The sequence below is a fragment of the Crotalus tigris genome, unplaced genomic scaffold (assembly GCF_016545835.1).
Source record: "Crotalus tigris isolate CLP2741 ecotype Arizona unplaced genomic scaffold, ASM1654583v1 scf7180000017536.10889498, whole genome shotgun sequence".
In the NCBI taxonomy this organism is placed as follows: Eukaryota; Metazoa; Chordata; class Lepidosauria; order Squamata; family Viperidae; genus Crotalus; species Crotalus tigris.
This window is the reverse complement of record NW_024096460.1, coordinates 10,495,120-10,522,283: the sequence shown is the minus strand read 5'-3', so window position 1 is coordinate 10,522,283 and position 27,164 is coordinate 10,495,120. Positions and strand designations below refer to the sequence as shown.

Sequence of the window (27,164 nt, the reverse complement as noted above, 5' to 3'; positions counted from 1 at the left end):
GCCAGCAATGCTGGCTGTGGAATTCTGGGAGTTGAAGTCCACATGGCTTAAAATTGTCAAGGTTGAGAAACACTGTGTTAAGATAATGGTTGGATTCCCACAACTGGCTGAATCACCAGTTCTAGCGTCATGCATATTTGATGGACAAACCCAGTTTGGGATCTTCTCCAGTCTCTTAAGCAAATGAGAAACATTCAAGATTGAATTTTGCAGAACCCAAAGGCAGCAACAGGTAGTTCAGGAAATATATAGATCTAGGGAACAGCCCAGTCTTCTGCTTAGCATTTTCCAGTCTGGTCCATACTGCAAACATTGGGCCCAGATTTTTGCCTTGCACTTAAGGGCCTCTCCGCCCACAAGAAGATTTGTGGAGTGCTGTGGGTGCTAATTAAGTGTTGTCTTGCAAAGTGCAACAAAAGACAAGGAAGGCTAGTCATGGCCCATTGGATCATTCATAGAATAACAGAATTGGAAGGATCTTGGAGGTTTTCTAGACCAAATTCCTGTTCGAGCAGGAGACCCTATACCAGTGGTGGCAAACCTATGGCAGGCATGCCAGAGGCAGCACTCAGAGCCCTCTCTGTTGGCATGCACACCACCACCGCCAGCAGCAGATCCATCAGGCCGCCACCGCTGCCTGGAGCAGGAGCCCCACCCACCACAAAGGAGGCAAAGTGGCAAGCTTGAGTAGAGGTGGTAGAGCAGAGGTCACCAACCATTGTTGATTGGTAGACTGGAAGAAAAGAGAGGGGAAGCATTTTACATGCATGCATGTGCACACGGGGCTGTGAGCACGCACACGCTGCAAATGGGGCGGGGCTAGTGCCTGCATGATACTCACTAGCCCTGCCCCATCCTTGCGTGGTGCAGCGCCTTGTATCTGCACTCCGCAGTGCTGCTGTGGCCATTTTTGCACCTTGCAGCACGGTGGCCCCCCGGGTTTTGCATGCCAGAGGCGGCACTCAGAGGCACCTCCCTCCCCCCCCTCCCGAGGGCACCACAATACTGATCCGGCCCTGGCACTTTGTGATAAATAAGTAAGTTTTGGGTTGTGGTTTGGGCACTCAGTCTCTAAAAGGTTCGTCATCACTGCCCTATACCATTTCTGACAAGTGACAGTCCAGTCTTTTCTTGAAAGCTTCCAGTGATGAAGTTCACACCACTTCTGAAGGCAATTTTTTTCCATTGGTTGATTACTCTCCCCTTTAGGAAATTTCTCTTTAATTCGAGATTCAAAGTCCTTATTTTGCCTTTTGGTTAAATCTACATCTTTTCCTTCCCAGCATGGCTGATTGTGCAATAATTTGTCAATCACCTTGATCTGCTCCTCTATCATAGGCAGGTAACTGTGTGTCGGGGAAACAACTTCTCCCCAATCATTGAAGGGCAGTTTAAGAGAAGGCTTCAAAGTTTTCATAGCTGGTGAAATTCCGGAGGAGTTCTCTGATATTCTGGAAGTCCGGCCTTTGATTGGGATCCAGGTTCCAGCATTTACACATGATGAAGTACATGACAGGGGGGCACCTGGCCGGGCGGTGCATCTGGAAACCATTTTGAACCTGGGTGGAGACCTCGCAGTTACTCATGCCTGTGGAAAGAACGGAAAATGCAGCATTATTTATGTATTTTGCGTATGGCACAAAATACATGGATTGCAGTACAAGCAGTCCTCAACTTATGACTACAATTGAGCCCAAAATTTCTGTTGTTAAGTGAGATATTTATTAAATGAGCTTTGCCCCATTTTACGATCTTTCTTCCCACAATCACTGCAATCACTGCAGCTGTTAAGTTAGGAACACGATTGTGAATGTGGCTTCCCCATTGACTTTGCTTGTCAGAAGGTCACTAAAGGTGATCATATGACCCCAGGACACTGCAACTGTCACAAATTCATGCCAGTTGCTAAGCATCCAAATTGTGATCATTTTGACCATGGGGATGCTGCAATGGTCATAAATATGAAAAAAGGGCATGTCACTTTTTCAGGGCCATTGTAACTTTGAATGGTCATTAAATGAACTTTTATAAGTTGAAGATTATCTGTAGTAAAGATGTATTGAAGGAACACCTATAATACAGTATATCTATGGATATTCTCAGTCATCCAGGCCAGGGTTGTCTCAAAGGTGCCTTTCCAAAAGGCAACTGGATTTTTTGTTTTTTTCCCTTGGAAAACATTTTGCTTCTCATCCAAGAAGCTTCTTTATTTCTGACTGAATGATGGGGAATAGAAGGATTTATACTTTTTGGATCTGCTCTGGGGGTCAGTCGTTAGATCTCTAGAGTTGCGAGGAACCATAATAAATAGTATGTTAAAGAACTGCATACCAGCTGTCCAGATGAAGTCAGAGACAATAACACAAACTTGTAGTCTTTTATATGCAGTATAAACATATTTAACATTCAAACTTTAGCAGTCTTTGTCATCATCCAGAAAGAAAAATGCAAGATAGTCAGGAACGCAGAAACATCATGAGGTAAATTAAACAGTACACAGTGCCCACAGGAAAAAAAAAAAGGCGGGAAAAATAGGAAACTCCCCTTTATACCCACAGCAACCAATCATAACGTAAATTACATCATGCCTGAGTCAGCACTCTCTAACTTAAGGGTGGGGAACTATGGCCCTTTTGATGACTTGTGGACTTCAGCTCCCAGAAGTCCAATGGCTGGCTCAGGAATTCTGGGAGTTGAAGTCCACAAGTCATAAAAGGGCCATGATTCCCCACCCCTGCTCTAACTACTACAACTGTGTGTTGCATGTCTATGGAGATGCTCAGTCATCCAAGTATGGTTGTCCCAAAGATGTTTTTTTTTTTTCAGGAGGCAACTGGACTTTCTTTTTTCTTTTTTTTTTCTTTGAAGTCATTTTGCTTCTCATCCAAGAAGCTTCTTCAGCTCTGACTGGATGGTGCAGAGTGGAAGGAAAAAAAAAACCCAAATGAAAACAAGAAAGTCCAGTTGCCTCCTGAGGGGAAAAAAAAAAGCATCTTTGGTACAATTGTATGTTCTGGCCTAGAGTACACCTTACCTTTCTAGCTACTAAATTCAATATCCTAACATAATAATTCTCAGAAAGGGATCCAGAAGGGAAAAGGCTGGTCCTAAGCATCCCCAACCAAACTCAGTAGCCTTGTTCCCATACCTGGATACGGGTTCTGCCCCCGAGTCATGACTTCGTAAAGGAGGATGCCGAAGGACCACACGTCAGATTTGATGGAGTAGCATCCACAGGAAAGGGCTTCCGGTGCGGTCCATTTGTAAGGCACACTGTGTGAGTAAGAGAGGTAAATATCTTCCTGCAAGACAAAAACACAGGGTGATCCACTTTGTACGAAAACTCGACATTTCTTGATCCCCAAAAGGGGTCTGTACAGACAAGATCCAGTCAGGAAAGCGAGTGTGGGGTCATGATCCACACCCTGCCCCTTCTGTACGTTATAGGTAGTCCTCGACTTGCAACAGTTCTTTTAGTGACCATTCAAAATGGCAAGGGCACTGAAAAAAAGTGACTTAGGACCGTTTTTCACACTTATAACCGTTGCAACATCCCCAGGGTCATGGGATCAAAATTTGGGTGCTCAGCAACTGGTTCATATTTATGACGGTTACAGTGTCCCGGGTTCGTGTGATCCCCCCTTTTGTGACCTTCTAACAAGCAAAATCAGTGGGGAAGCCAGATTCACTTAACAACCATGTTACTAACAATTGCAGTGATTCACTTAACAACTGGAGCAAAAAAGGTCGTAAAATGGGGCAGAATTCACTTAAGAAAGGTTTTGCTTAGCAACAGAAATGTGGGGCTCAACTGTTGTAAGTCGAGGATTGCCTGTAATGTCAGGCGTGTATTATATTCCTTTTTATTTTTCATATTATTCTTAGTTTGCATTAATTTGTTACCATTATACTTTTAAACATCATTAAGTTATAAAAAAAGCTGACCAATCTCCATCCCTAACTTTTCAGCAATAATAAATAAGTATATATTGACAGATCCAAATCTTTCTATATATCAATCGATAGAGCAATCCTAAATATGTACTGCATAGGGAGATCTGAATCTATCTCTCTGTCTATCATCGTTATTTATCTATCATCTATCTACCATCTTTCTCTCTCCCCCTCCCTCCCACCCTCTCTCTCTTTTTTTCTCTCTCTCTCTCATCTATCCTTATTCTATTTTATTTTAACTTACTTCTATCTATTTCTTTTTTAGTGTTATGCCTTAGTTTTAGACCAATAATATTCTTGGTTTTCTTTGGTCCTAGAGACCTAGCTTACAGTGGCAACAAAAGTGATAATATTATTGCACATGATTGTTTTAGCTTGTGTTTTACACTGGCCTTCCTCTTTTACTTTTAAACAGCTTGTTAATTATTTTGTTCTCGATTTACGACCTTAAAGGAGCTTACCCATTACCGTTGTAAGTCATCATGATTGTAAAGCAGGTCAACACATGACTGACCCAAGATTACAACCTTTTTTTGTGAGGTTGCTAAGCAAATCGCTCTGGTCATTAAGTGAATCTATAGTCATTAAGTGTATCCATTATTTCCTCTGGTTTGCTCTGGTAGGTTTTTGTCAAAAACCGGAAGTAAATGTCAGTTTTCAGCAAAAACATTGTAAATTGTGGTCATGTAACCACAGAGGGCTGCACATAGTCGTAAATGGGGGCCAGTTTCTGAGCACTGACCACTGGAGTGTGGGGCATTGAAATTTCAGAACCGAGTCATAAGTATCTTTTTTGGGAGGGGGTGTTCATTGTAACTCTGACCAATTATTAGGTGATTGTTCGTAAATAGAAGATTACCTGTCTGGTAATCCTCAATTACCAGTCTTAAACTGAAATAAAGTTTGACCGGACATATTCATCCTGCAATTTGGCCTTTCCGGATTAAATCCTATTTTTCTGCCTGCGTTTGAGTCCCAGAAGGATTGAAAAGTACCTCGATCAGCCTGGCCATGCCGAAATCTCCCACTTTGCAGATGTTGCTTTCTCCCACCAGGACGTTCCTGGCAGCCAAATCTCGATGGATGAAATTCTGCGATTCCAGGTAGCTCATCCCTTCGGCCACCTGGGTGGCCAAGCTGACTAGCTCCGCCATCTCCATCTGTTGCCCCTCTGGACCTGGGAAGAAACGGATAGGGACAACCTCATGAGAACATCCTGGACCACGAATTTTTTTCCTCAAAAACAGTGGTTCTCAACCTTTTTAATGCCGTGACCCCCCAACCGGTCGTAAGTCGAGGACTACTCAACTGGTCGTAAGTCGAGGACTACTCAACGGGTGCAGCACTGTTTGAAGAATGGGACTTTTGGCGGGCTCAGCAGGGCAGAGACAGCCTGGACAATTCCTATTGGCTTTTGAAAGCCAATAGAATTAGACTCTATTCAAGAGAGTCCATTCTATTGGCTTTCAAAAGCCAATAGAATAAAAGGGAGTAGCACAGCTAAGGAAAAGGGGAGAAAAAATGGCGGACTGCATTGTTTGGCGACCCCCATGAAATGGTCGTTCGACCCCAAATGGGGTCCCGACCCACAGGTTGAGAACCACTGCTCAAAAAGCTTCACTGCCCTTTTGGATGGAGATAGCAAGCGACATCATCTTGCACATGGAGATCAGAAAAAGATAACCTGCTACCCATGGGCATCAAAGGCGGTTCCCCCTACAGGGACCACCCAGTAGTGGGCCAGATGTTTCTAGTCTGAAATTCAATTTCAGCTGTTCTGATGCTGGACACTTCCTGTCTGAGTACAAAGCATTGGGCATTAGAAATAACTCAAGGTGGCAAACATATCCAACGTACCTCCCTCCACCTATTCTCCCCGCAACAACGACCCTGTGAGGTGGGTTGGGCAGAGAGAGTCCCAGGCCCGAAATCACCCAGCTGTCTTTCATAACTAAGGTAGGACTAGAACTCACTGTCGCCTGGTAATTGGCCAAAATCACCCAGCCAGCTTTTATGCCTCAGGCAGGACTAGAATTCACCATCTCCTGGTGATTGGCCCAAAGTCACCCAACTGTCTTTCATGCCTAAGGCGGGACTAGAATTCACTCTCTCCTGATGATTGGCCCAAAGTCACCCAGCTAGCTTTTATGCCTAAGACAGGACTAGAACTCACTGTTTCCTGGTGATTGGCCTAAAGCAGGGGTAGGCAACCCAAAACACTCAAAGAGCCACTTGGACCCATTTCTCACCAAAAACAAAACACCGGGAGCCGCAAAACCGTTTTGATATCTAAAATGAAGATAACACTGCATATATCCTTTTTTACCTTTATTATAGGTGTGTGTGTTTGTGTATGTATGTGTGTGTGTGTGTATACACACACACACACACACACACACACACATAAAAAATAAAAGTAAAAATATCACTCTTGGGAATATCCATACTATTAAAACAATGATCACCGAGAGAATGCTTTAAGAGAATAAAATTACATACACACACACTCTGCCTCCCTCCCTCCCTATCTGCCCTTGGTCTGCCACTCCTCTTCCCCCACTCTCTTTCTTTCTCTCTCTCTCTCTCTCTCTCTCTCTCTCTCTCTCTCTCTCTCTCTCTCTCTCTCTCTCCCTCCCTCTCTCCCCCCCCCTCCTATCTGCTGCTCACCTGGCAAGCTTCAAGCTGTTGTCCAACAAGATCAGGGGTAGGCAACCTCGTCTCTTTTATGACTCATGGACTTCAACTCCCAGAATTCCTGAGTCAGCCTAGCTGGGCTAGCTAGCTCTCTCCTGCCCTTCCTGCTTCCTGCAGAGATGCAGCAAAGGGAGGGGCTCTGCCCAGTAAGCTTTTCAGCTCCGCGGGGAACACTGTGAGTGCACTCTCTTTTACACATACACACATACACAACAAACACATACAGAGAGAGAGAGAGAGAGAGAGAGAGAGAGAGAGAGAGAGAGAGAGAGAGAGAAGCAGGGAAGTGCAATTGCCTCTCTCTGTCTCTGTCTCTCTCTCTGCAAAGGCAGAGGAGGCTGGGAGCCACAGGGGGAGGCTCAAAGAGCCACATGCGGCTCCGGAGCCGCAGGTTGCCGACCTGTGGCCTAAAGTCACCCAGCTGTCTTTCATGCCTAAGGCGGGACTAGAACTCACCTTCTCCTGGTGATTGGCCAAAGTCACCCAGCTGGTTTTCATAGCTGAGGCGGGGCTTGAACTGACAGCCTCTTGCTTTCTATGCCTTAACCACTATTAGACTGAACCTCAGGACTAATGTAACTTTTAAAGTATTATTTTAGTTAAAAAAGGAGGACTATATGCATACATGTGTGTCTATGTGGTTGTTTTAGGAAAGTCAAGATGACTTCATGCCACACAACTGAAGTCTGGTGCCTTTTTTCAGGTAGTCCTTGACTTACATCCATTTGTTGAGCAATGGTTTGGAGTTATGACAATTGTTGCGTCCTTCGCGAAATGGCAATGACACGAGAAGCAGTTGTAGTTCTCAGGAACTTCTTTATTTCTGTTCAGCATACTGGTTACAAGATGCCGACAATGCCCAAATCTCCCGGCCTCTTTTATAGGCCATTCCCGAGCCAATCTGCAACATTTGGCGCGCCAGCACCCGCGCATGTGCGCAAGTGCTGGCGACAGCCAGTCTGGTCCCGGGCAGCTTGCACCTGTCCAGGACCGTTGCAATGCCCCGAGCCTGCTTCCACAGGCTCAGGACATAACAACAATGATGACAACAAGTGGATTACAACTGATCCTCACACTTACGTCCCTGCTGTCACGGGCTTGCTACTTGGGCACTTAGCAACCAGCTTGCATTTATGATGGTCACAGCATTTTCTACTCACATGATCACGATTAGTGACCATCCCAACTGGCTTCTGACAAGCAAAAGGCTGGATTCCCTTCACAATCACAAAATTTGCTTAATGATTGTGGTGATTTGCTTAACGACCGCAGTAAGAATGGCTGTGAAATCAGGTTTGGTTACTTGATAGCTCGCTTAACGACCAGATTGCTTAGTGACTGAGATCCTGGTCTCAATTGAAGTTGTAAGTCGAGGACTCCTTGCAGTGAGCATTGTGATACCCATCAGAATGGGGCTTTAACTGCAAAGTAAGCCTCCATCCTGACTTTTTTTGACACCCCTCTCTGCAGACACACTTGTAAAAAAAACAAAACACCAAACTTGCAAAATAGGTGCAATGCAAATTCAACCAAGCAACACCCAGCATTTCTCACAACTAGAGATAGCAAGAGTTTCCCAACTTTTTCAGGCCATGTTTTTTTTTAAAAAAACAACAACAACAACAACAACCCAAAACCCTGATCAAAGGCAGTTCTCGAGTGACAGAAAATTGGCTCTCTTTGAAGGATTTTTTTTTTTAATCCTTAGCCTTCCCAGAACCTCACCCAATTCTAAGGGAATTCTAGGAAACTCCTAATTCAGACGATTAGTGATTCATCACCCTAAATAACCCTATTTTATTGCTGAGAATATTGCTAAGATCCTTAGGCAATAAATAAAATCCATGAGGAGGCAAGGTGGGGCCAGTAGACCCCCCCTTTTTTGAGAGAGACTCAGATCCCTTAACACATGAATTATGCTCCTTATCTATTTTACAGCACCACTAGAATTTCAAAAAAACACAACATTAAGCTAGCAGAATAACAGAATAATTGTGTTCGGAAAAAGGACAAAGAGAAGCTGAGATTTTGGGAAATGCCTTGGAAAGATGAGAAAAGACTAGAGAAGTGGCCGTTTAGTCACCAAGGATGATGCAACTGACCACTATAACATATTTTTGCAAACAGGCCGACATGAAAACAGTAACAATTGTGGTACAGCAGAAGAATCTGCAATCAAAAGAGTCAAGAAGATGGCTGCCCCCACGGCGTGGAAGGCTTTACCCTTTTTTAAGTGCAATTGTGTGGAGTTTTTTTCTATCATCATCATCATCATCATCATCATCACAGAGTTGGAAGGGAACTTGGTGGTCTTCTAGTCCATCCCCCTGCTTTTCTGACCCCTTTTGGGGGGGACAGCATCACAATGGGTTATCCAATATCGAAATAGGGTCACTGCCCCCCCCAAATTACTTTCCCTTTGGGGTACGTGATTGCAAATCACACATGAGGAGTGGGGAGGGAGAAAAAAAAATCCTGCAGCACACAAAAACATGAAACAGCAGATTTCATAATGAAGCTGAACAAAATTATGCATTCTCAGTGGACCAGGAGAAGCTACTTTCTTTTCCCCAAAAACACTAGAACAGTGGTTCTCAACCTTTTTAATGCCGCGACCCCCAACCGGTCGTAAGTCGAGGTCTACCCAACCGGTTGTAAGTCGAGGACTTTCCCTGCCCGGGAGCGCCACACATGCGTGGTGCCGCCCCCTGCACCGGCCGAGGCGTAGCTGGCAAGGAGCAGCGACAGCACAGGGCAACCACCGGCTGGGCCACCAGCTGGCCCAGCCCAAGGGAGGTACGGCACCCGCCAGACCCCACGCCCACCAGCAACCCTCCCTGCGCCCGCCGGCCTCCCACCTCCCACCCCTGGCCCTCTTTTACTTACATTTTTAGTAGTTGCTCAGCAGGGACGGAAGCTTTCCTTGCAGCACTGTTTGCAGATTGGGGCTTTTGGCGGGCTCAGCAGGGCAGAGACAGCCTGGACAATTCCTATTGGCTTTCGAAAGCCAATAGAATTAGACTCTGTTCAAGAGAGTCTATTCTATTGGCTTTCGAACGCCAATAGATTCTGTTGGCTTTCGAACGCCAATAGAATAGAGTCTCTTGACTGGCTTTCAAAAGCCAGTAGAATAAGAGGGAGTAGCACAGTTAAAGAAAAGGGGGAAAAAATGGCGGACAGCCTTGTTTGGCGATCCCCGTGAAATTGTCGTTCGACCCTAAATGGGGTTGCGACCTACAGGTTGAGAACCGCTGCACTAGAAGGCACCCCGGGGAAATTGAACCCTGGAAGAATCAGTACAAACAAAAGGAAAATCAGGTAGTCCTCGACTTATGACCGTAATGGAGCCTATACAAATGGCTGTCCAGTCTCTTCTTGAAAGCCTCCAGTGACAGGGCACCCACAAATTCTGGAGGCAAGCCCCTTACGAGAAACAATGGTGGGAAACTGACCAAAGAGAAAAGCAACCTGGAATTAAGGAGAAACTTCCTGACAGTGAGGACAATTAACCAGTAGAACAGCTTTCCCTCCAGAAATCGTGGGCGCTCCATCCCTGGAAGTTTTCAAGAAGAGGCTGGACAGTCACTTGTCTGAAATGGTATAGGTTCTCCTGCTTGAGCAGGGGCTGGACTAGAAGACCTCCAAGATCCCTTCCAGCTCTATTCTGTTCTGTTCTGTTCCGTTCCATTCCATTCCATTCTGTGTTTATAGAGCTTGATTCTGTCTGTATAGGGCTAAATTAGTATTTTTCACCCTTGAGAAGTTTAAGATGCATGGACTTCCAGAATTCCCCAGCCAGCATGTCTAGGTTCTCCTGCTTGAGCAGGGGCTGGATTAGAAGACCTCCAAGATCCCTTCCACCTTCTATTCTATTCTATTCTATTCTATTCTATTCTATTCTATTCTATTCTATTCTATTCTATTCTATTCTATTCTATTCTATTCCAGCCTAGCCTAGCCTAGCCTAGCCTAGCCTAGCCTAGCCTAGCCTAGTCTAGTCTAGTCTAGTCTTGCTTTGCCATGGATCTGCTATGGCTTTGTTAAGGATACCTCTGGATGAAGGGGGTGAGACCAGGAAAAAGGCGATGATCGTCTTACCTCTAAGGAAGGTGAGCAGGTTCCCTTTGCTCATGATTTCGGTGATGATATAGACTGGATCCCCGCCAGAGCAGATGGCGTAGAGGGAGAGAATGTTTTTGTGTTTCAACAGCCTCAGGGCCTCAATCTCATTTTTGAAGGTGTCCTGGCACGTCAGATCGGCTGGGATGGGAGCAAAAGCTACAGTAAACTGCTCCATTCTGGTCACTTTCTGGGCATACAGGTAAATCCTCAACTTACAATCACAAATGAAGTCTGTTGTAACTTCAAATGGTTGCTAAGTGAGCAGTTGTAAGTCGAGGACTACCTGTCTAAAAAAGGGGGTGGGGCTTCATTTGCATGAAAAGCCCCAGCAGAGGGATCTCGTCATGTGACGCTTTCGTTTCTACCGCTCAGCTTTACCTCTGTGTAACACCTTCACCGCAACTTTCACTTTCTCTTTCCAAAGTCCCTCGTAGACTTCTCCAAAGTAGCCGGCGTCCAACTTCCGGATCAGTCGGAATTCGTCTTTGGGTCTCTCCCAATCGTCCCAGTGGGGCATGGCCTTTGGCTGCGGCTGGGGTCAAAAGGAAGTCAAAAAGGGGTTAACTTTCTCCAAGATTTATTGCGTGGACCATTTGCAACTTTTGTCCTCCCAATCACAGAAGTCCTTGACTTACGGCCGTTCGTTTAGTGACCGTTTGAAGATACGACGGCACTGGAAAAAAATGACTTAGGACCGTTTTTCACATTAATGACCATTGCAGCATCCCCATAGTCACAGGATCAAAATTCAGATATTGGAAACTGACTTGTATTTAAGACGGTCGCAGCGTCCTGGGGTCACGTGATCCCCTTTTGCGACCTTCTGACCAGCAAGGTCAATAGGGAAGCTAGATTCGCTTTACAACAGTGTTACTAACTTAACAACTGCAGTGATTCACTTAACAACAGTGGCAAGACAGGTTGTAGAATCAGGCAAAACTCACTTAACAAGCGTCTCTCTTAGCAACAGAAATTTTGGCCTCAGTTGAGGTCGTTAAGTCGGGGACTATGTGAATCTTTTGCCCTGCTTGTTTTGCAAAAAAGCAAATTCAGCTGCAAACCTTCGTTTTCTGCATGTAGTTTTAGGAATAGAATAGAATAGAATAACAGAGTTAGAAGAGACCTTGGAGGTCATCTAGTCCAACCCCCTGCTCAAGTAGGAGACCCTATACCATTTCTGATAAGTGGCTGTCCAGTCTCTTCTTGAAAGCCTTCAGTGATAAAGCTCTCACAACTTCTGAAGGCAATCTGTTCCAACTGATTAATTGTTCTGTCTGTCAGGAAGTTTCTCCTTAGTTCTAGGTTGCTTCTCTCCTTGATTAGTTTCCATCCATTGCTTCTTGTCTTTGGAGAATAGCTTGATTCCCTCTTCTTTGGGGCAGCCCCTGAGATACTGGAACCCTGCTATCATGTCCCCCCCCTTGTCCTTCTCTTCATTAAACTAGACATACCCAATTCTAGCAACCGTTCCTGATATGTTTTAGCCTCCAGTCCCCTAATCAACTTTGCTGTTGTTCGCTGCACTTTTTCTAGAGTTTCAACACCTTTTTTACAGTGTAGTGACCAAAACTGGTTGCAATATTCTAGGTGTGGCCTTACTAAGGCTTTATAGAGTGGTATCAGTACCTCACGTGATCTTGAGTGAATCCCTCTGTTAATGCAATTTAGGATTGCATTGTATTTTTTGTCTGCTGCCGCACACTATTGGCTCATATTTAACTGATTGTCCACTGAGACAGGGGTCCCCAACCTTGGCAAATTTAAGACCATGCTAGCTGGGAAATTCTGGGAGTTGAAGTCCACAGGTCTTAAAGCTGCCAATGTTGGGGACTCCTGCATTAAGACTTGAAGATCTCTCACACAGTTACTGCTAAAGGATGCTGAATACTGAAACTGTTCAACCTCAAATGGAAAACTTGTTTTTAAACTGGACTTTGACTGCCAGATTATTTTCATAACTGTATCCTGCCTTGGGGAATAACAGCCACGGAAACATTTTCTTGTGAGCCTGGTTTAAGGATGTGCTTAGGCTCCTTAAATTCATAAATCATCCAATGGCAGCTAACAGAGATCCTATTTCCTCTTACACCTCTGATCGATTGCTACCTCTATCAGAGGAGATTGCAGTTGCTAAGACAGCGTTTTCCAAACTTGGCAACTTTTTAAGATGTGTGGACTTCAACTCCCAGAAATCCACAGCCAGCGTGGCTGACTGAAGCATTCTGGGAATTGAAGTCCAGACCTTTTTAAAGTGGCCAAGATAGAGAAATACTGGGCTAAGATTAGCAGAGCGCCACCTGGTGGAGGTATCAGTCAGCTCAATTCAAGACTGGTTTGAGGGGGGCAGATTGAGGGAAAAAGTGTCTTGAGGGAAAAAGTGTCTTCCAAATATTTCACTCACCTCATCCTGAAGGAATCAGACAAAGAATACTAGAAATTGCACCCTCCAACTATATTTTTTATTTTGCTGTAAATACATGCCAGTTCCCAAGAACCTGAATTTTGATCACGTGTCCTGTCGTATTGTAAATGCGAGGACCAGCCACAAGTCACTTTTTCCAGTGCCGTTGTAACTGTGAACGGTCGCTAAACGAATGCTTGAAAGTCAAGGACCATCTGACACACCACCCATCTCATCTTAAAGTTGCTAAAATTGAGAAGCACCGGCCGACACACATATAAACAATGCCAATAATATGTAATAGATAAGGTGACCAACTTTTTTACAATGAAAAGGAGGATACAAAGAAATTGAAGAAAAAAATATTGTAAATAAAAGAAACATTTTATTCACTGCAACAATAATACAGACAACTTGCATGTGCAAAGTTTGCCAGCCAGGTGTTTTGGCGTGCTCAGCAGCAATTCCTATTGGCTTTCGAAAGCCGATAGTGGGAGTAGCACAGTTCATGCAAAAGTTGAAAAAAAACCCCACCAAAAAATGGCCGGAACGCCATTCTGAGCATTCTATGAGGGGAAAAAAAGCCCCGCAGATTAGTCTTCAAATATCGAAAAGGAGGACATGAAGGAGGACACTTTTTGAGGGAGGACAGAACTTACAAAAGGAGGACTGTCCTCCCTAAAGGAGGACGGTTGGTCACCTTATAATAGAGGCATGCAATCGACTGCACACCACACACACATGCAACCAGTGCATCCCACATACAACTGACTGTGCCATTGGACACTTGAAAACCAGTCTGGTCCCCAGTTGAAGATTAGAAGCTGTAAGTTGGTGGTGTCCAACTTTGGCAACATTAGGACTTGTGGACTTCAACTCCCAGAATTCCCCAGCCAGCCGTGCTGGCTGGGGAATTCTGGGAATTGAAGTCCACAAGTCTTAAATTTGCCAAAGTTGGCCACCCATGCTGTAAGGCAGGGGTCTCCAACCCCCGTCCATGGACCAGTATTGGGCCACAGCATGCCAGCAACCGGTCCACACAAACAAACAAAGCCCCATCCGAGGGATGCAGGCAGCACACAAAACCACGGATCCTCTAGTCCACGGAAAAACCTCTCTCCGTGGAACTAATCCCTGGTGCCCAAAAGGTTGGGGACCTCTGTTGTAAGGCATTCTGTACCCAGCCCTCTCTCACCTTGTAGCAGGGTGCTAGAAGCCTGAAGCCATGCGCAAGAACCTTTTCCTTATAGCACGTAACCAGGGTGAGCAAGTCGGGGAACGTCCTTGTCCCGTTCATGTAGAATCTCCCGTCGCCGTTCCGCAAGATCCTATAATGCCTGGCCAGGTTGCCATCGCGGACTGTCAAAGTCAGGAAATCAAATTTAAAAGAAAGCAAGGGAATGCTGTTATGGGGCAGGGGATTCAGGAACCCCCCCTCTCTTTGAAGATTTTTGGTCTCTTCCTGTTCCCGTAAGGAAGAGGGCATAAGACACTAGCTTGCATGGTGGAGAACAGCAAATGAGGTGATTTGCAGAATGTTGTTTGCTTTGAGCGGCGATAATGTTTGCAATGGGTGGAGCAAACAAAACGGGGTCCCAGGGATTAAGAGGTTAAAGGGGATCCAAGAATAAAAGAGGATTGTTTAGGAACTGAGCATATGGCAGCATTTAGCTGCCCTTGATTGATTGTAATTCAGACTGAGCCAGGCTGATATTTGGATGGGAGAGATCGTGAGGAGATCCTCCAAGGCATTGCTGCAAAATCAAAATGTGATCTTGGAGGTATTGAAAGAAAAATCTTCATCAGGGTCCAGTCCAAGCCGGGAATAAACAAAATGGAGACAGCTTTCGAAAGAAGGCTGTAGTTTATTAAAGAGCAGAACCACAACAGCATGTGGCTCTGGCAGAGCTGACCACATGTAGCTGGGAATGGTAGGTGTTTTATACCTTCTTGGGCTTTTGTGTTTGGAGTTGTTCCTGTGGCATGAACTTTGATCTGAGGTTCAGTGTGCCCTTTTAGTATTTTGATGGTAGTGGGTTAATCCTACTACATCTTAAAAGTCATATCCTACTTCCCTGGGGCTGTGGCTGATTGCTATGACCTGTGTTGGATTTTTGGGGTGTGGGGTTGCTGGTTCTAGGGATCTTTATCTTTCTAATCCCATCATCTCCGAGCTTCCTGGCTCCAGTCTTTTTGAAAGGATTATTACATTTGCATTTCTACAGATATGGCCTCTGCTTGGGGCAGAGAGACTTGGGGGGGGGGCGTTTCTTCCTTTTAAGATCTTCTCCATTATTCCTTTGGAGAAATATAATCTGCTTTTTTAATATACCCCAAAATGTTTTTTTCTGTAGGGGGGGTTGCTATCTTCCTACAGAGAAAAGGGATGACAAATCACTCCAACCCAAGAAAACAAGGGTGTGTGCATGAAGCCATCCTGGGCCTTTGTTTACCTTTGGGAAATTGGCAAGGAGATTATAGGAGATAGCTACGGAAAAATGTCACCATTTTTTTCTCAGTTGGAATTGATTTGAATTTGAATTAAGTAAGTAAGTAAGGAAGGAAGGAACATAAGCAGGATAAAAAGGGGCAAAGAAGAAATCAGAAGAGGAAAAAGAGGAAAGAAGGAATGAGAAGAGAAATTGAATTTGGAAGGAAGGAAGGAAGGAAGGAAGGAAGGAAGGAAGGAAGGAAGGAAGGAAGGAGGGAGGGAGGGAGGGAGGGAGAGAGGGAGGGAGGAAGGAACAGAAGCAGGATAAAAAGGGAGGGAGGGAGGAAAGAGGGAATAAGAGAAAAGGTAAAAAGAGGAATGAAGGAACGAAGGAAGGAATTGAATTGATTTAAATTTGAATGGAAAGAAGGAAGGAAGGAAGGAAGGAAGGAAAGAAGGAAGGAGGATAAAAAGGGAAGGGGGAGGAAAGAAGGAATGAGAAGAGAAAGGATAAAAAGAGGAATGAAGGAAGAAAGGAAGGAAGGAATTGAATTGATTTGAATTTGAATGGAAAGAAGGAAGGAAGGAAGGAAGGAAGGAAGGAAGGAAGGAAGGAAGGAAGGAAGGAAGGAAGGATGTATTTTAATGAAGTCTTTAGATCTGTGTTTGTCAACCTCAGCAACTTTAAGATGAGGGGATTTCAACGCCCAGAATTCTGGGAAGTGAAGTCCACACATCCTAAAGTTGCTAGGCTTGCCTTAGTTAAACTCTGACCGTGCCATGGGAAGCCCCACCCTCTTTTTACATGTACTAGTGTACAACGCACATGAAAAAGAGATGTGGGCTCAAAAAGAACATAGTTGAGGCCATTATCTTGACTCTTTTCATCCTGCAGCCCCACTTAAAAGTTTTGCAAATCCTGGCCCAAAGAGAAAACAGTCTTTTTTTTTTTTAATCCTTTCTTCTGATTTTCTCTCTCTTCTTAAGAGACGTTTTGGTAGGTGAACTGGAGCTCCCGTTTCAATTCTAAGCTGCTCCAGGAGTCACTCCAGGAAATCCTCAACTTATGACCACAATTAAGTGACTCACGGCTGATTTTACAAGCTTTTTTTGGCCACGGCGGCTGGGCGAATTGTTAAGTGACTCATGCGGTCATTAAGCAAATCTGGATTCCCCCTTCGACTTCACTTGTCGCAAGTCAGCTGGGATAGTCACAAATGGGGATCACGTGACCCCATGGCTTTGCAACCGTCATAAATACAGGCCAGTTGCCAAGTGACCATGGCGGGGGGCGGGGGGGAGGCTGCAATGATTGTAAATGAGAGGACTAGTTGTCATTTTCCCCAGTGCTGTTGTAACTTGGAATGGTCGCTAAACAAACAAGTTGTAAGCTGAGGACCCGCCTGTGATTCAGAAAAGAGCTCAAGAATCCAGTGCTTCTTTGCGGCACAAAGACTTACCTGAAAGTACGAAATCTGCTCCGATTTTCTCGCTGATACGAACCAGGAAAGCTCCAGAGTTATTCTCTTTGGACATCAGCCGAAGCACCGCTTCGGAACGGGAGATCTGCCCAAAAAACCATCTATAGGGGGACGGTAGAAGAAAAAAAAAGAAGAAATAGCCGGTTGTATCGGACCCACGTCCATCTACTCTAGCAATCTTTTTCTCAACTGGAAAAAAGGGGGCGGGGGTGTTGAGCACAGGCAGGAGATGATGGACCAGAGACCCCTGTATTCCTGATCCTCTTCCGTTTCTATGACACCGTTGCTGCGTCTGCAGTTTTCACCTGCATGCAGCTTGGCTGGCTAACTTGAGTCATCTGCAAGCCTGGTCTCTATGTGTGGCAGCGATGGATTTCCTAGCAGGGATTGGGAGGGAAAATTGGGGGAACTCGTGTGTTTGGGGAATGCTTCTTGGAAAATAGGCTGAATTGGAACCTTTGAAAAAATGTCCAGGGAAAGAGGTTGGTCGTCCTCAGGAACTGGAAGGAGATTCTCACGATGATGAGGGGGTGAAAGTCTGATGGTCTAATCTAGGGTTTCCCAGCCTTGGCTGCTTTAAAATGTCTGGACTTCAACTCCCAGAATTCCCCAGCCAGCCATGCTGGTTGGGGAATTCTGGGAGTTGAAGTCCAGATCTCTTAAAGGTGCTAAGGTTGAGAAGCTCTGCTCTAGCCTCTTTGGCTACCCCCTTCCCTATCAGTGATATCTGGACTTCAACTCCCAGAATCCCCCAGCCAGCCATGCTGGCTGGGGAATTCTGGGGGTTGAAGTCCAGACATCTTCAAGTTGTAAGATTGATAAACACTGCTCTAGCCTTTCTGGATGCCCCTGCTCCCTGTCAATGAGGTGTGGACTTCAACTCCCAGAATTCCCTAGTCCCCTCCATCTTAAAGTAGCTAAGATTGACAAACACTGCTCTAGCCTCTTCTGGGTGCCCCATTTCCCTGCCCCTTAGGACTCAAACAGTCTGAAAATACATCTGGATCTCAAGTTGTCCTTTCAGCCAATGTTTATTCACACAGAACTGCGCCAAGTCCCCAATAGCAAGAGCGATAGCAATAGCAATATCGCTTAGATCAGTGGTTCTCAACCTGTGGGTCGGGAACCCATTTGGGGTCGAACGACCATTTCACGGGGGTCGCCAAACAACGCAGTCCGCCATTTTTTCCCCCTTTTCTTTAGCTGTGCTACTCCCTTTTATTCTATTGGCTTTTGAAAGCCAATAGAATAGACTCTCTTGAATAGAGTCTAATTCTATTGGCTTTCAAAAGCCAATAGGAATTGTCCAGGCTGTCTCTGCCCTGCTGAGCCCGCCAAAAGTCCCATTCTGAAAATGGTGCTGCACCAGTTGAGTAGTCCTCGACTTACGACCGCTTGAGTAATCCTCGACTTACGACCGGTTGGGGGTCGCAGCATTAAAAAGGTTGAGAACCACTGGCTTAGAGTTATATACCGTCGCACAGTGCTTTATAGCATTCCCTGGGCAGTTTAGGTCAACATATTGACACCTCCCCCCCCCCAACAATCTGGGTCCTTATTTTACCAGCCTCGGAAGAACGGAAGGCTGAGTCAACCTTGAGCTGCTCAGGATCGAACTGCTGGCAGTGGGCAGAGTTTGCCGGCAATACTGCAGTTTAACCACTGTGCCACCAGGGTTCCCCAAACTTAGCCACCGGACCCACTGTGGATTTCCGCAGCAATGCTGCTGCTTTGATTTGCAACCTGCTAGTACTTACGGCTCCGTCTCTACCGTCTCTTTCTTGGCGAGATAGCTGTAGGGGACGTAGCCTTCTTCGTATCTTCCCTCCACAGTATCCACCTGCTTGGCCCAGCACCATTCCCCGGTCTTCTGAATCACCTGGAACAGGTCCCCTGCTTGAAAAGTCAACTCCGTTTCAGTCCGGGCTTGAAAATCCCACAAGCTGGTGTAAAGAGAGCATGCGGCTCCCGGCACTTGCTCTGTCTTGAAGGCCATGGCGAGCGCAGGATAGGAAACAGGGAACAATCACGGTTAATTTGTCTCCTTTCTGTCTCCCCAGCTGCAGGTCTTGTTCACACAGGCATGGTTCTGCAGTCCTTCTGGAATGCAGCAGAAGAATTTCCCGTAAACCAAGGGAGGCGTTCCCTGCAGCAGGTAAGCACTGCCAGCGCAATGGTGTGCAAACTGGAAAGGCAGAAAGGGTGGGAGGGAAGGGAGGAACGGGAAAATCCCCTTTCTGCCTTCTATTGCTAAATGAACTTCCATTATATATATATAGATAGATAGATAGATAGATAGATAGATAGATAGATAGATAGATATAGATAGATAGATAGATAGATAGATAGATATATAGATATATATAGATAGATAGATATATAGATATATATAGATATATAGATATATATATATTCGAAGCACGAAGCTGAAAACACCAGCCTGAAGATGACGAATGAGACTTCGTCGAAACGTCGCCAAGACACTTCCAGGAGAGTTGAAGTAAAAATACTTTACTAAAAATATATTAATACTAAAAAGTTGCCAAGCTTTCGCTGGGGGAACTCCCCAGCATCGTCAGGGCTAAAAGGCCATTGCAGTAAAGGTGGTTTAAGTAGGTTCAAGTAACGTTTGCGCACGGCTCTTAGACCGTGTTACTAGCTCTGATTGGCCAGCTGAAAGCCAAGATGTGTCTATAACGTTATGTTCTTTTCTTCGGATGCCCTTCCCTATCCCTCGTCTTTAGAGGCGTTAGTAACCTTACATCCCATCCTCTTCCGATAATACCAACGTCTGCCGTGGGGGGGGGAGGACTTGATCTGATGTTTTCTTGTGTTTTACAATGGGGATAGGGCTCCACTAACTGTGGGTTAATATCCCTTCCCAATTGTGTATCTCTCTCCTCCTTTGTCATGTTAACAGCTCCTATCCGGGTATGGTATGCCTCAACAATCAAGTCTTTATTCCCCACCTCAGTCTCCCGTTGTTTGGCACTCAAACCGCTCTCATTACTCCTCCCCTTGCTGATCGATACATTTCAACCGCTTTTAAAAGTTTTCTTTTTTAAAAAAAAATACAAAAGGTTTTCCAGTGCGGTGTGTAAGACGTTTATAAGTGGGCTATATACACAATAATTCAGAATAATAGAGTTGGAAGGGACCTTGGAGGTCATCTAGTCCAACCCGCTGCTCACGCAGGAGCACCATTTCAGACGAATGATGGTCCAATCTCTTTTTAAAAAGGTTTCAGTGATGGAGCACCGCAACTTCCGGAGGCAAACCATTCCACTGATTCATTGTTCTCACTGTCAGGAAATGTCTCAATAATTATAAAATAATATAATTATATGATTTATAGTTATAGTCTTAGGGAAACGAATTGCACTCTTCCCTAAATTGTGTTATGGTTTTTATTGCAATTCATGCTTGGGGTTGTTGTGATTTATTTTTCAGATTGTTATGCTGTTCTTTTAAAACTTAGTTTGTCCCCCAGACATACGTGCTGTACATGAGATGGACAGCTTTATAAATTGATAAGTAATTAAGTTAGTAATTACCAATAAATCAGTAATTTGTCAATAATAATAATAATAAAGTTGGAAGGGACCTTGGAGGTCATTGAGTCCAACCCCCTGCTCAGGCAGGAAACCCTATACCAGTGGTGGGGAACCTATGGCACGGGTGCCAGAAGCGGCACTCAGAGCCCTCTCTGTGGGCACGCGCGCTGTCGCCCCAGTCCTAGGCCTTCAGCTGGGTTTTATAAAACCTTTTCGCTTTAGGCCTCCGCCGCCATGTGCAAAAAAAAAAAGTTCAATCAGTCAATTTCAACTACTCACGGGAAAAAAAAGATCTTGCAGAGTTGGAATTGATTGATTGAACTTTTTAGTCCCACCCAGTCTGCTGTTACTACTGTAGCCACGCCCACCCAATGGGCCACACCCAGCCAATGGACCACACCCACCCGGCACTCGATGATGCATAAGTGGGTTTTGGGTTGCAGTTTGGGCACTCAGTCTCTAAAAGGTTCGCCATCACTGCCCTATACCATTTCAGACAAATGGCTGTCCAGTCTCTTCTTAAAAACTTCCAGTGTTGGAGCATTCACCGCTTCTGGAGGCAGGTCGTTCCACTGGTTAATTATTCTAACTGTCAGGAAGTTTCTCTTAATTCAGGTTGCTTCTCTCCTTGATTAGTTTCCATCTGTTGCTTCTTGTCTTGCCTTCAGGTGCTTTGGAGAATAGCTTGACTCCCTCTTCTTTGGGACAAGCCCCTGAGATATTGGAAGACTGCTATCATGTCCCCCCTCATTCTTCTCTTCATTAAATAAATCCATAATTTAAAAAAAAACTCCAAAATTAAAGGCAAACCAAACCAGAAAAATAAAAAGAACCAAACTAAAAAAAAAAAAATTAAAAATCCAAAATTGATAGTGTTAGAAATTGAAACTGAGAAATTTTAAAATATGTATTTGATTTTGCACATACACACACACCGAGCCCAGATCACACTTGGAAAAGCACTGGTCTAGCTGATCTTAAGGGTGCCCTCCAACTCCTAACTCTGTGCTTCACAGTTGTAAAGTTCTTTGCGTTTGGCTGAGATCCTCTTCTCCTTTCCAAGAGATTCAGAAAGCAAATTGTCTGGCATTAGCTGCAGTGGAATGTCTAAGTCAGATTAAAGGGTGGAGAACTGGTCCCTGGCACTCATAAAAAAAAATATATATCAGTTGATCTAAGTAAGTGAAAGTTCAACCTGGAATTAAATTCTCCCTGATTGAGAAAGTGATCTCATTCTTCCAGCCCCTCCCTGCTGAAAAGTCACCTGTTGTTTTTTTTTTATTTTTTTTTCATCAACATATGTTAATTTTTCCAATCAACAAGTTGTCTGGAGTTTGCTAAGCTAATACATGTTCAATTCCTAATCCTTCATTCTTTTCTCTAACCAAGAATAAAGTAAATTCCAAATTGGATAGTAGTCTGTATCTTCTTTGTCTTTCTTTTTTTTCCCCAATTTTTATTATTTTATTTTCATTACAATCATAAGAAAAAAAATTCAGATACATAAGAAGTTAAAATACAACACACAGATTTTGACATTGCTCACCCATTTCCCCCCAGACCGCATCCCCCTCTAATCTCTTCACTTCCCCCTTCCTTCTATCTTCTCCTCTCCTCTCCTCTCTCTCTCCTCCATCTTTCTACTTACTTGTCCCTCTCCTCTTCTTCTCAATCGGATGCGGTCTGCGGGGAAAATGCCCGAGCAATCCTCTATCATCAAAATCTGAACTATTGAACATACTACCCCTACTCTCCCCTCCCCCCTCCCCCCACCTCCTCCCCCCCCCCCAGACTTCCCAGAACTCAATACAGGGTTACAAAAAAAAGAAGAAAAGAAAAAAAAGAAAACTAAACATAGTCAACTTAAATTTACTACTTATACTACTTATACAATAACCGGAATCCTAATAACCCTTAACTCTCTGCAAACTTGAATTCACAATTTAATAAAAATCCATTATTCATAAAATAAATGAAACTTTGTTGCTCCATACTTCTTCTGAATATATTCTATCCATCTTCTCCATACAGAAACATATCTCTTTTGTGAATGATCCTTTAAGTAAGCAGAAATTTAAAATTTCTGTCTTTCAACCTCATAGTTAATCTGTCCATCTCTGCACATTCCAGTATTTTCCTGATTATTTCTTCCTCTGATGGCAGTCCTTCATTCTTCCAGTATTGTGCAAAAATTATTCTGGCTGCTGTGGTGATGTGTAAAATTAAATATAATTTCTACTTATTAGTCTAGGAAAAGACACCTGTTCTGGAGTGGGGGTGGAGAGACAAAGATCTCTTTGTGGGCTTGGCTGCAGGTGTCAAAATGGGAATAACGCAGGGAAATAAAGATTGAATTGAAAGATTCCTCTTTCACTGCAACCCACAGCCTGCCTTGTAAGCCTCAACATTTTCACTCCATTCTGCCGTCTGTCTTTGCAACCTCTGAAGGCATTTTGGGTAAATTTCAGCAAAAAAGCCCCTCTTTTTCTTCACTGTTATCTGGATCAGAGGTTCCCAGCCTCAGGAACTTTTAAGATGTGTGGACTTCAATTCCCAGAATTCTGGGAAATGCTGGTGGGGGGATTCTGGGAGTTGAAGTCCATACATCTTCCAGTGACTGACGATGAAAAACCTTGTTGTATGCTACAGAAGAATGCAATTATTAAAAAAGATGCTTGCACAGGAAAAGGCATCCTGGGCCCAGCCTTGACATGAGTTCAGCCTCAGATTGTTTATATATTATTAGATTTGTCACTGGCTGAGGAATTCTGGGAGTTGAAGTCCACAAGTTATAAAAGGGCCAAGTTTGAAGACCCCTGATGTAACCGAAACTTGCTAATTTCCCTGTGATGGCACCCAGGATGCATTGCATGGCAAAAAAATGTGAGTTTTCTTGGGATTTCCTGTTTTTACACCTTTTTACATTCCTGCTGTTTTCCAGATAAATTATTTCTTTCTCTTCCTCTTTCATAGAAACAAGGTCATTACAATATACAATATGGTAATCATATCTTCAATGGCTGTCATTATAGCACTTGGTGGTTTAATTAAAGCTTTTATTTTTTATTTTAGTAAGTTTGTTTGCTTTCCAGGATGAAATCCGATGTTTTTGAAAGAACCGCACAAAGGTAGATTTTATTTATATTATAAAGTAGCTTTCTCCTAGATTTATGGCAGTGTTGTGGCATGTTGGCAAGGAATAAGCTTTTGCAGTTTAATGAAATTTTGCTAGGCAGTTTTAAATTCAACCTCAAGAAAGAAAATTGATCATTGAAGCAAAATTATTGTTATGGTTGTCCAAGGCATTTTTGACACAGTAGTTGTGACCTCTTATTGCAAGAAAGAGCACAAATCTTTATTCAATTTAATATTGTATAAGGGTTTATAAATAAACTATATTTGCTGCCTTTATGGTGTGCATGCTGGCTTCATGAAGGGAGCTTTCTTGGGCCCCTGAAAACAGAATAATTTTCTGTTATCTTCTTAGAAATTATTTGAACTTTAACCTTGGAATTACCTAGTGGTCCCTTTTCCAAGTACTAACAGGGGCCACCTCTGCTTAGTCACATTATTTTCCCTTCCATGTTCAATCTTATCCAATTCTCGGAGACTGGACTAGAAGACCTCCAAGGTCCCTTCCAGCTCCTTATTCTAATTCTAATTCTATTCTTATTCTATTCTAATCCCCGTGGGGGTTTTGTTGGTTTTTTTTGCATGATTTCAGAAGCGGTTTGTTTGTCAATAGCCCAAGGCTATTCAGCAAGAATAGAACTCACGGTCCTTTTGAGTTTCTAAGGCTGGTGCCTTTAACTGCTGCCCCAAACGTAAGCCACAGTAGTGTTGCCCTCCTAAAAATTATGTGCAATTTAAGGGGAAACTATGACACCGGCGCTGCTATAGTTCGCTCCACGTTCTGTATTTATACAATACAGGACAGTGGTGGCGAGCCTAGGGCTCATGTGCCAGAGGCGGCATTCAGAGCCCTCTCTGTGGGCACGCTTGCCATGCCCTGGAAATAGCAACCGTCCCTCTTCAACCAGCCGCCCACTAACTGGCCGAGGCCCCACATGTGCCCCCTGGCCTCTGTGTGCAGGGGCCAATGGTGTCATGCAGCAGCCACCGAAGCCCCTACCTCATCTTGCCCTGTGACAATGGCACCCCCGCCCTGCCCACCACCCCACTTGCCAGAGACCCCCTGGATCTCCCCCAACCCTGCCCTTCCCACCATCCCACTTGCCAGAGACCCCCTGGATCTCCCCCAACCCTGCCCACCACCCCACTTGCCAGAGACCCCCTGGATCTCCCCCAACCCTGCCCTCACAGGTGTCCCTCCTCACGAGTAACATTGAGGTGATCACGCCCACCTTGGCTACACCCACCCAATCTGCCATGACCACAACCACGCCCACCCAGCACCTGGGTTTTGGGTTCCGGTCTCTAAAAGGTTCGCTATCACTGATACAGGAAACTCCACACCAGACAATTGCCCCTAAGATCGCGGTGCAACTTATGTTATGGCAGCAAGCCTCCTATAGGTGGCACCACGTTTTACACTCATACGAAACACATCTTTAATTACCCAAACAAGATAACGTAAATTCTATTTTTGGAACCATGTAAATGTAGCCCCACCGAAACAGGGCCTCAAAAAATTATTACAAAACTCATAAATGTTCCTCTCCACGGAAATCTTTAGTAAAAGGCGAAAGATTTATACGATCTGAAGAGAAACCAGAGTATGCTTTTTCTCCATTCGAGAGACCGATCCCTGCAGCGATGACTATCAATGGTCGTATGGCGACCATCCAGATAGACAGATAAATTATATTATAAGCAAATTAATATTTAAATAAATAACGAAGTAACGCTTGGATGTAAAAATATTGAATAAACCATTGCAGAAATGACGGCGAAATTTTTCCTTCTCACTGCGCAATGCATCATGGGTGCGGCCGAAGGGAAATTAGGTTTCTCGGGTCCGCCTCGACTGCAGGCGGTCGCTCCTAACCTGAGCGCGACTGGCGGGCGGGAGTCAGTTTTGCTCGCGCTTACGCCAATAATCATTTGGCTAATTTCAGCCAATCCGGAGAATACGATTCACTGCAGAAATAAACGATCTTTTTTGTTTTTGGTCGTATGTATTTATTTTTTAAGATTCAGGCACTCTCTAATAATGTGTAACTTGATACCTCCCCCAGCTTTTCGCACTTGGTATCTTCCAAATGTATTGGAACTGCAACTCCCAGGAATCCAAACGGTTCATTTTTTGACCAGGGAACTTTGGGAGATGTAGTCTCAACCCATTGGCAAAGCGCCGAGTTCAGGTTGAGGAGATCTGAACGAAGAGGAAACATTTTAGATTTTTCTTTCCCTCCTAGAAACAGCAAAACCTTTATAGTAGAAAGCTGTGACTTTCCAAAAATGTCTGCCTTTCCATGGATGCAAACTTAGGACAGGTTAGTGTTTATGAAGGAATAACCTTTTTACTGGTTTCCCTTCTCTCAGCTGTTTAGACCAGGGGTAGGCAACCTTGGCTCTTTTATGACTCATGGACTTCAACTCCCAGAATTCCTGAGCCAGCCATGCTGAGGGAAAAGGAAGAGGTTTCCAAGCTGAGCCATGCTGGCTCAGGAATTCTGGGAGTTGAAGTCCACCAGTCATAAAAGAGCCAAGGTTGCCTACCCCTGGCCTAGCCCACTGTTTCTCAGAGTTGGGTACTTTAAGAGGTGTGGACTTCAACTCCCAGAATTCCTGAGCCAACATGGCTCAGCTTGGAAACCTCCCTTTTCCCTCAGCGTGGCTGGCTCAGGAATTCTGGGAGTTGAAGTCCATAAGTCATAAAAGAGCCGAGGTTGCCTACTCCTGGTTTAGACTAATTGTCTGAAGCTTGTCATTTATGATTTATGTTCTGCTTTTGTCCAAGAGAAAAAATTATTTTGATCTTCGCCTCACATTCAATATCAATATTCCTTATCAAAGGGATCCTTTGAAGTAGGATAAGAGCTGTTAAACATGGGGATAACCTTGAGCAAATATGATTGGAAGATCATTAAAATTTGAAAACATTTTGGCTGATCTGAAAAAAATTAAGCAAGAATGGGAAGAAGGAGAAGGGAGGCAGGGAGGGAGGAAGGAAGGGAGGGAGGGAGGAATGGATGAAGGAAGGAAGGAAGGGGAAGGAGAGGGAAGGAGGAGAATGAAAGGAGGGAGGAAGGGGAAGGAGGAGAGGAAAGGGAGGGAGGGACGAAGGAAGGAAGATGGAAGGAAGGAAGGAAGGGGAAGGAGAGGGAAGGAGGAGAATGAAGGGAGGAAGGAAGGAAGGAGACAGAGAGAAGGGAGGGAGGGGGAGAAGGGAAGGAAGGAAGGAAGGAAGGAAGGAAGGAAGGAAGGAGCATGAGAGAGGGAGGGAAGGAAGAGATGGAAGGAAAGAAACTGGTTGAATGTAATCTAAAATTCATAGGTCAAAGCTCATTCGAGGTTGTCCTCAATTTACAACCCTTTGCTCAGTGACTGTTCAAAGTTACAGC

General features: G+C 44.5%; 1 protein-coding gene and 1 non-coding gene across 2 annotated transcripts; both read right to left on the bottom strand.

Moving 5' to 3' along the window:
* Window positions 1-1,059: 1,059 nt before the first annotated feature.
* On the bottom strand, window positions 1,060-19,197 carry PTK6 (protein tyrosine kinase 6). The gene is made up of 8 exons (XM_039349660.1): window positions 18,841-19,197; window positions 17,063-17,184; window positions 14,367-14,530; window positions 11,149-11,302; window positions 10,747-10,908; window positions 4,950-5,131; window positions 3,149-3,302; window positions 1,060-1,588 (listed from the first exon to the last, which is right to left on the bottom strand). The coding sequence occupies exons 1-8, from the start codon at window positions 19,077-19,079 to the stop codon at window positions 1,392-1,394; spliced, it is 1,374 nt and encodes a 457-aa protein (XP_039205594.1). The 5' UTR covers window positions 19,080-19,197; the 3' UTR covers window positions 1,060-1,391.
* A 6,064-nt stretch (window positions 19,198-25,261) lies between these two features.
* LOC120312982 lies at window positions 25,262-25,377 on the bottom strand. Its single transcript, XR_005558009.1, has one exon. It is a non-coding gene; the product is annotated as a U5 spliceosomal RNA (small nuclear RNA).
* Between the last annotated feature and the right edge of the window lie 1,787 nt (window positions 25,378-27,164).

Bases quoted from the DNA above. Each gene is read 5' to 3' on its own strand.
- PTK6 (XM_039349660.1), bottom strand. From the start codon at position 19,079: ATGGCCTTCAAGACAGAGCAAGTGCCGGGAGCCGCATGCTCTCTTTAC. The intron at 14,531-17,062 runs GTAAGTCTTTGT...TGACTTTGACAG, and splicing joins AGCAGATTTCGTACTTTCAG to TCCGCGATGGCAACCTGGCC. The intron at 1,589-3,148 runs GTATGGGAACAA...TTCTTTCCACAG, and splicing joins GGGGCAGAACCCGTATCCAG to GCATGAGTAACTGCGAGGTC.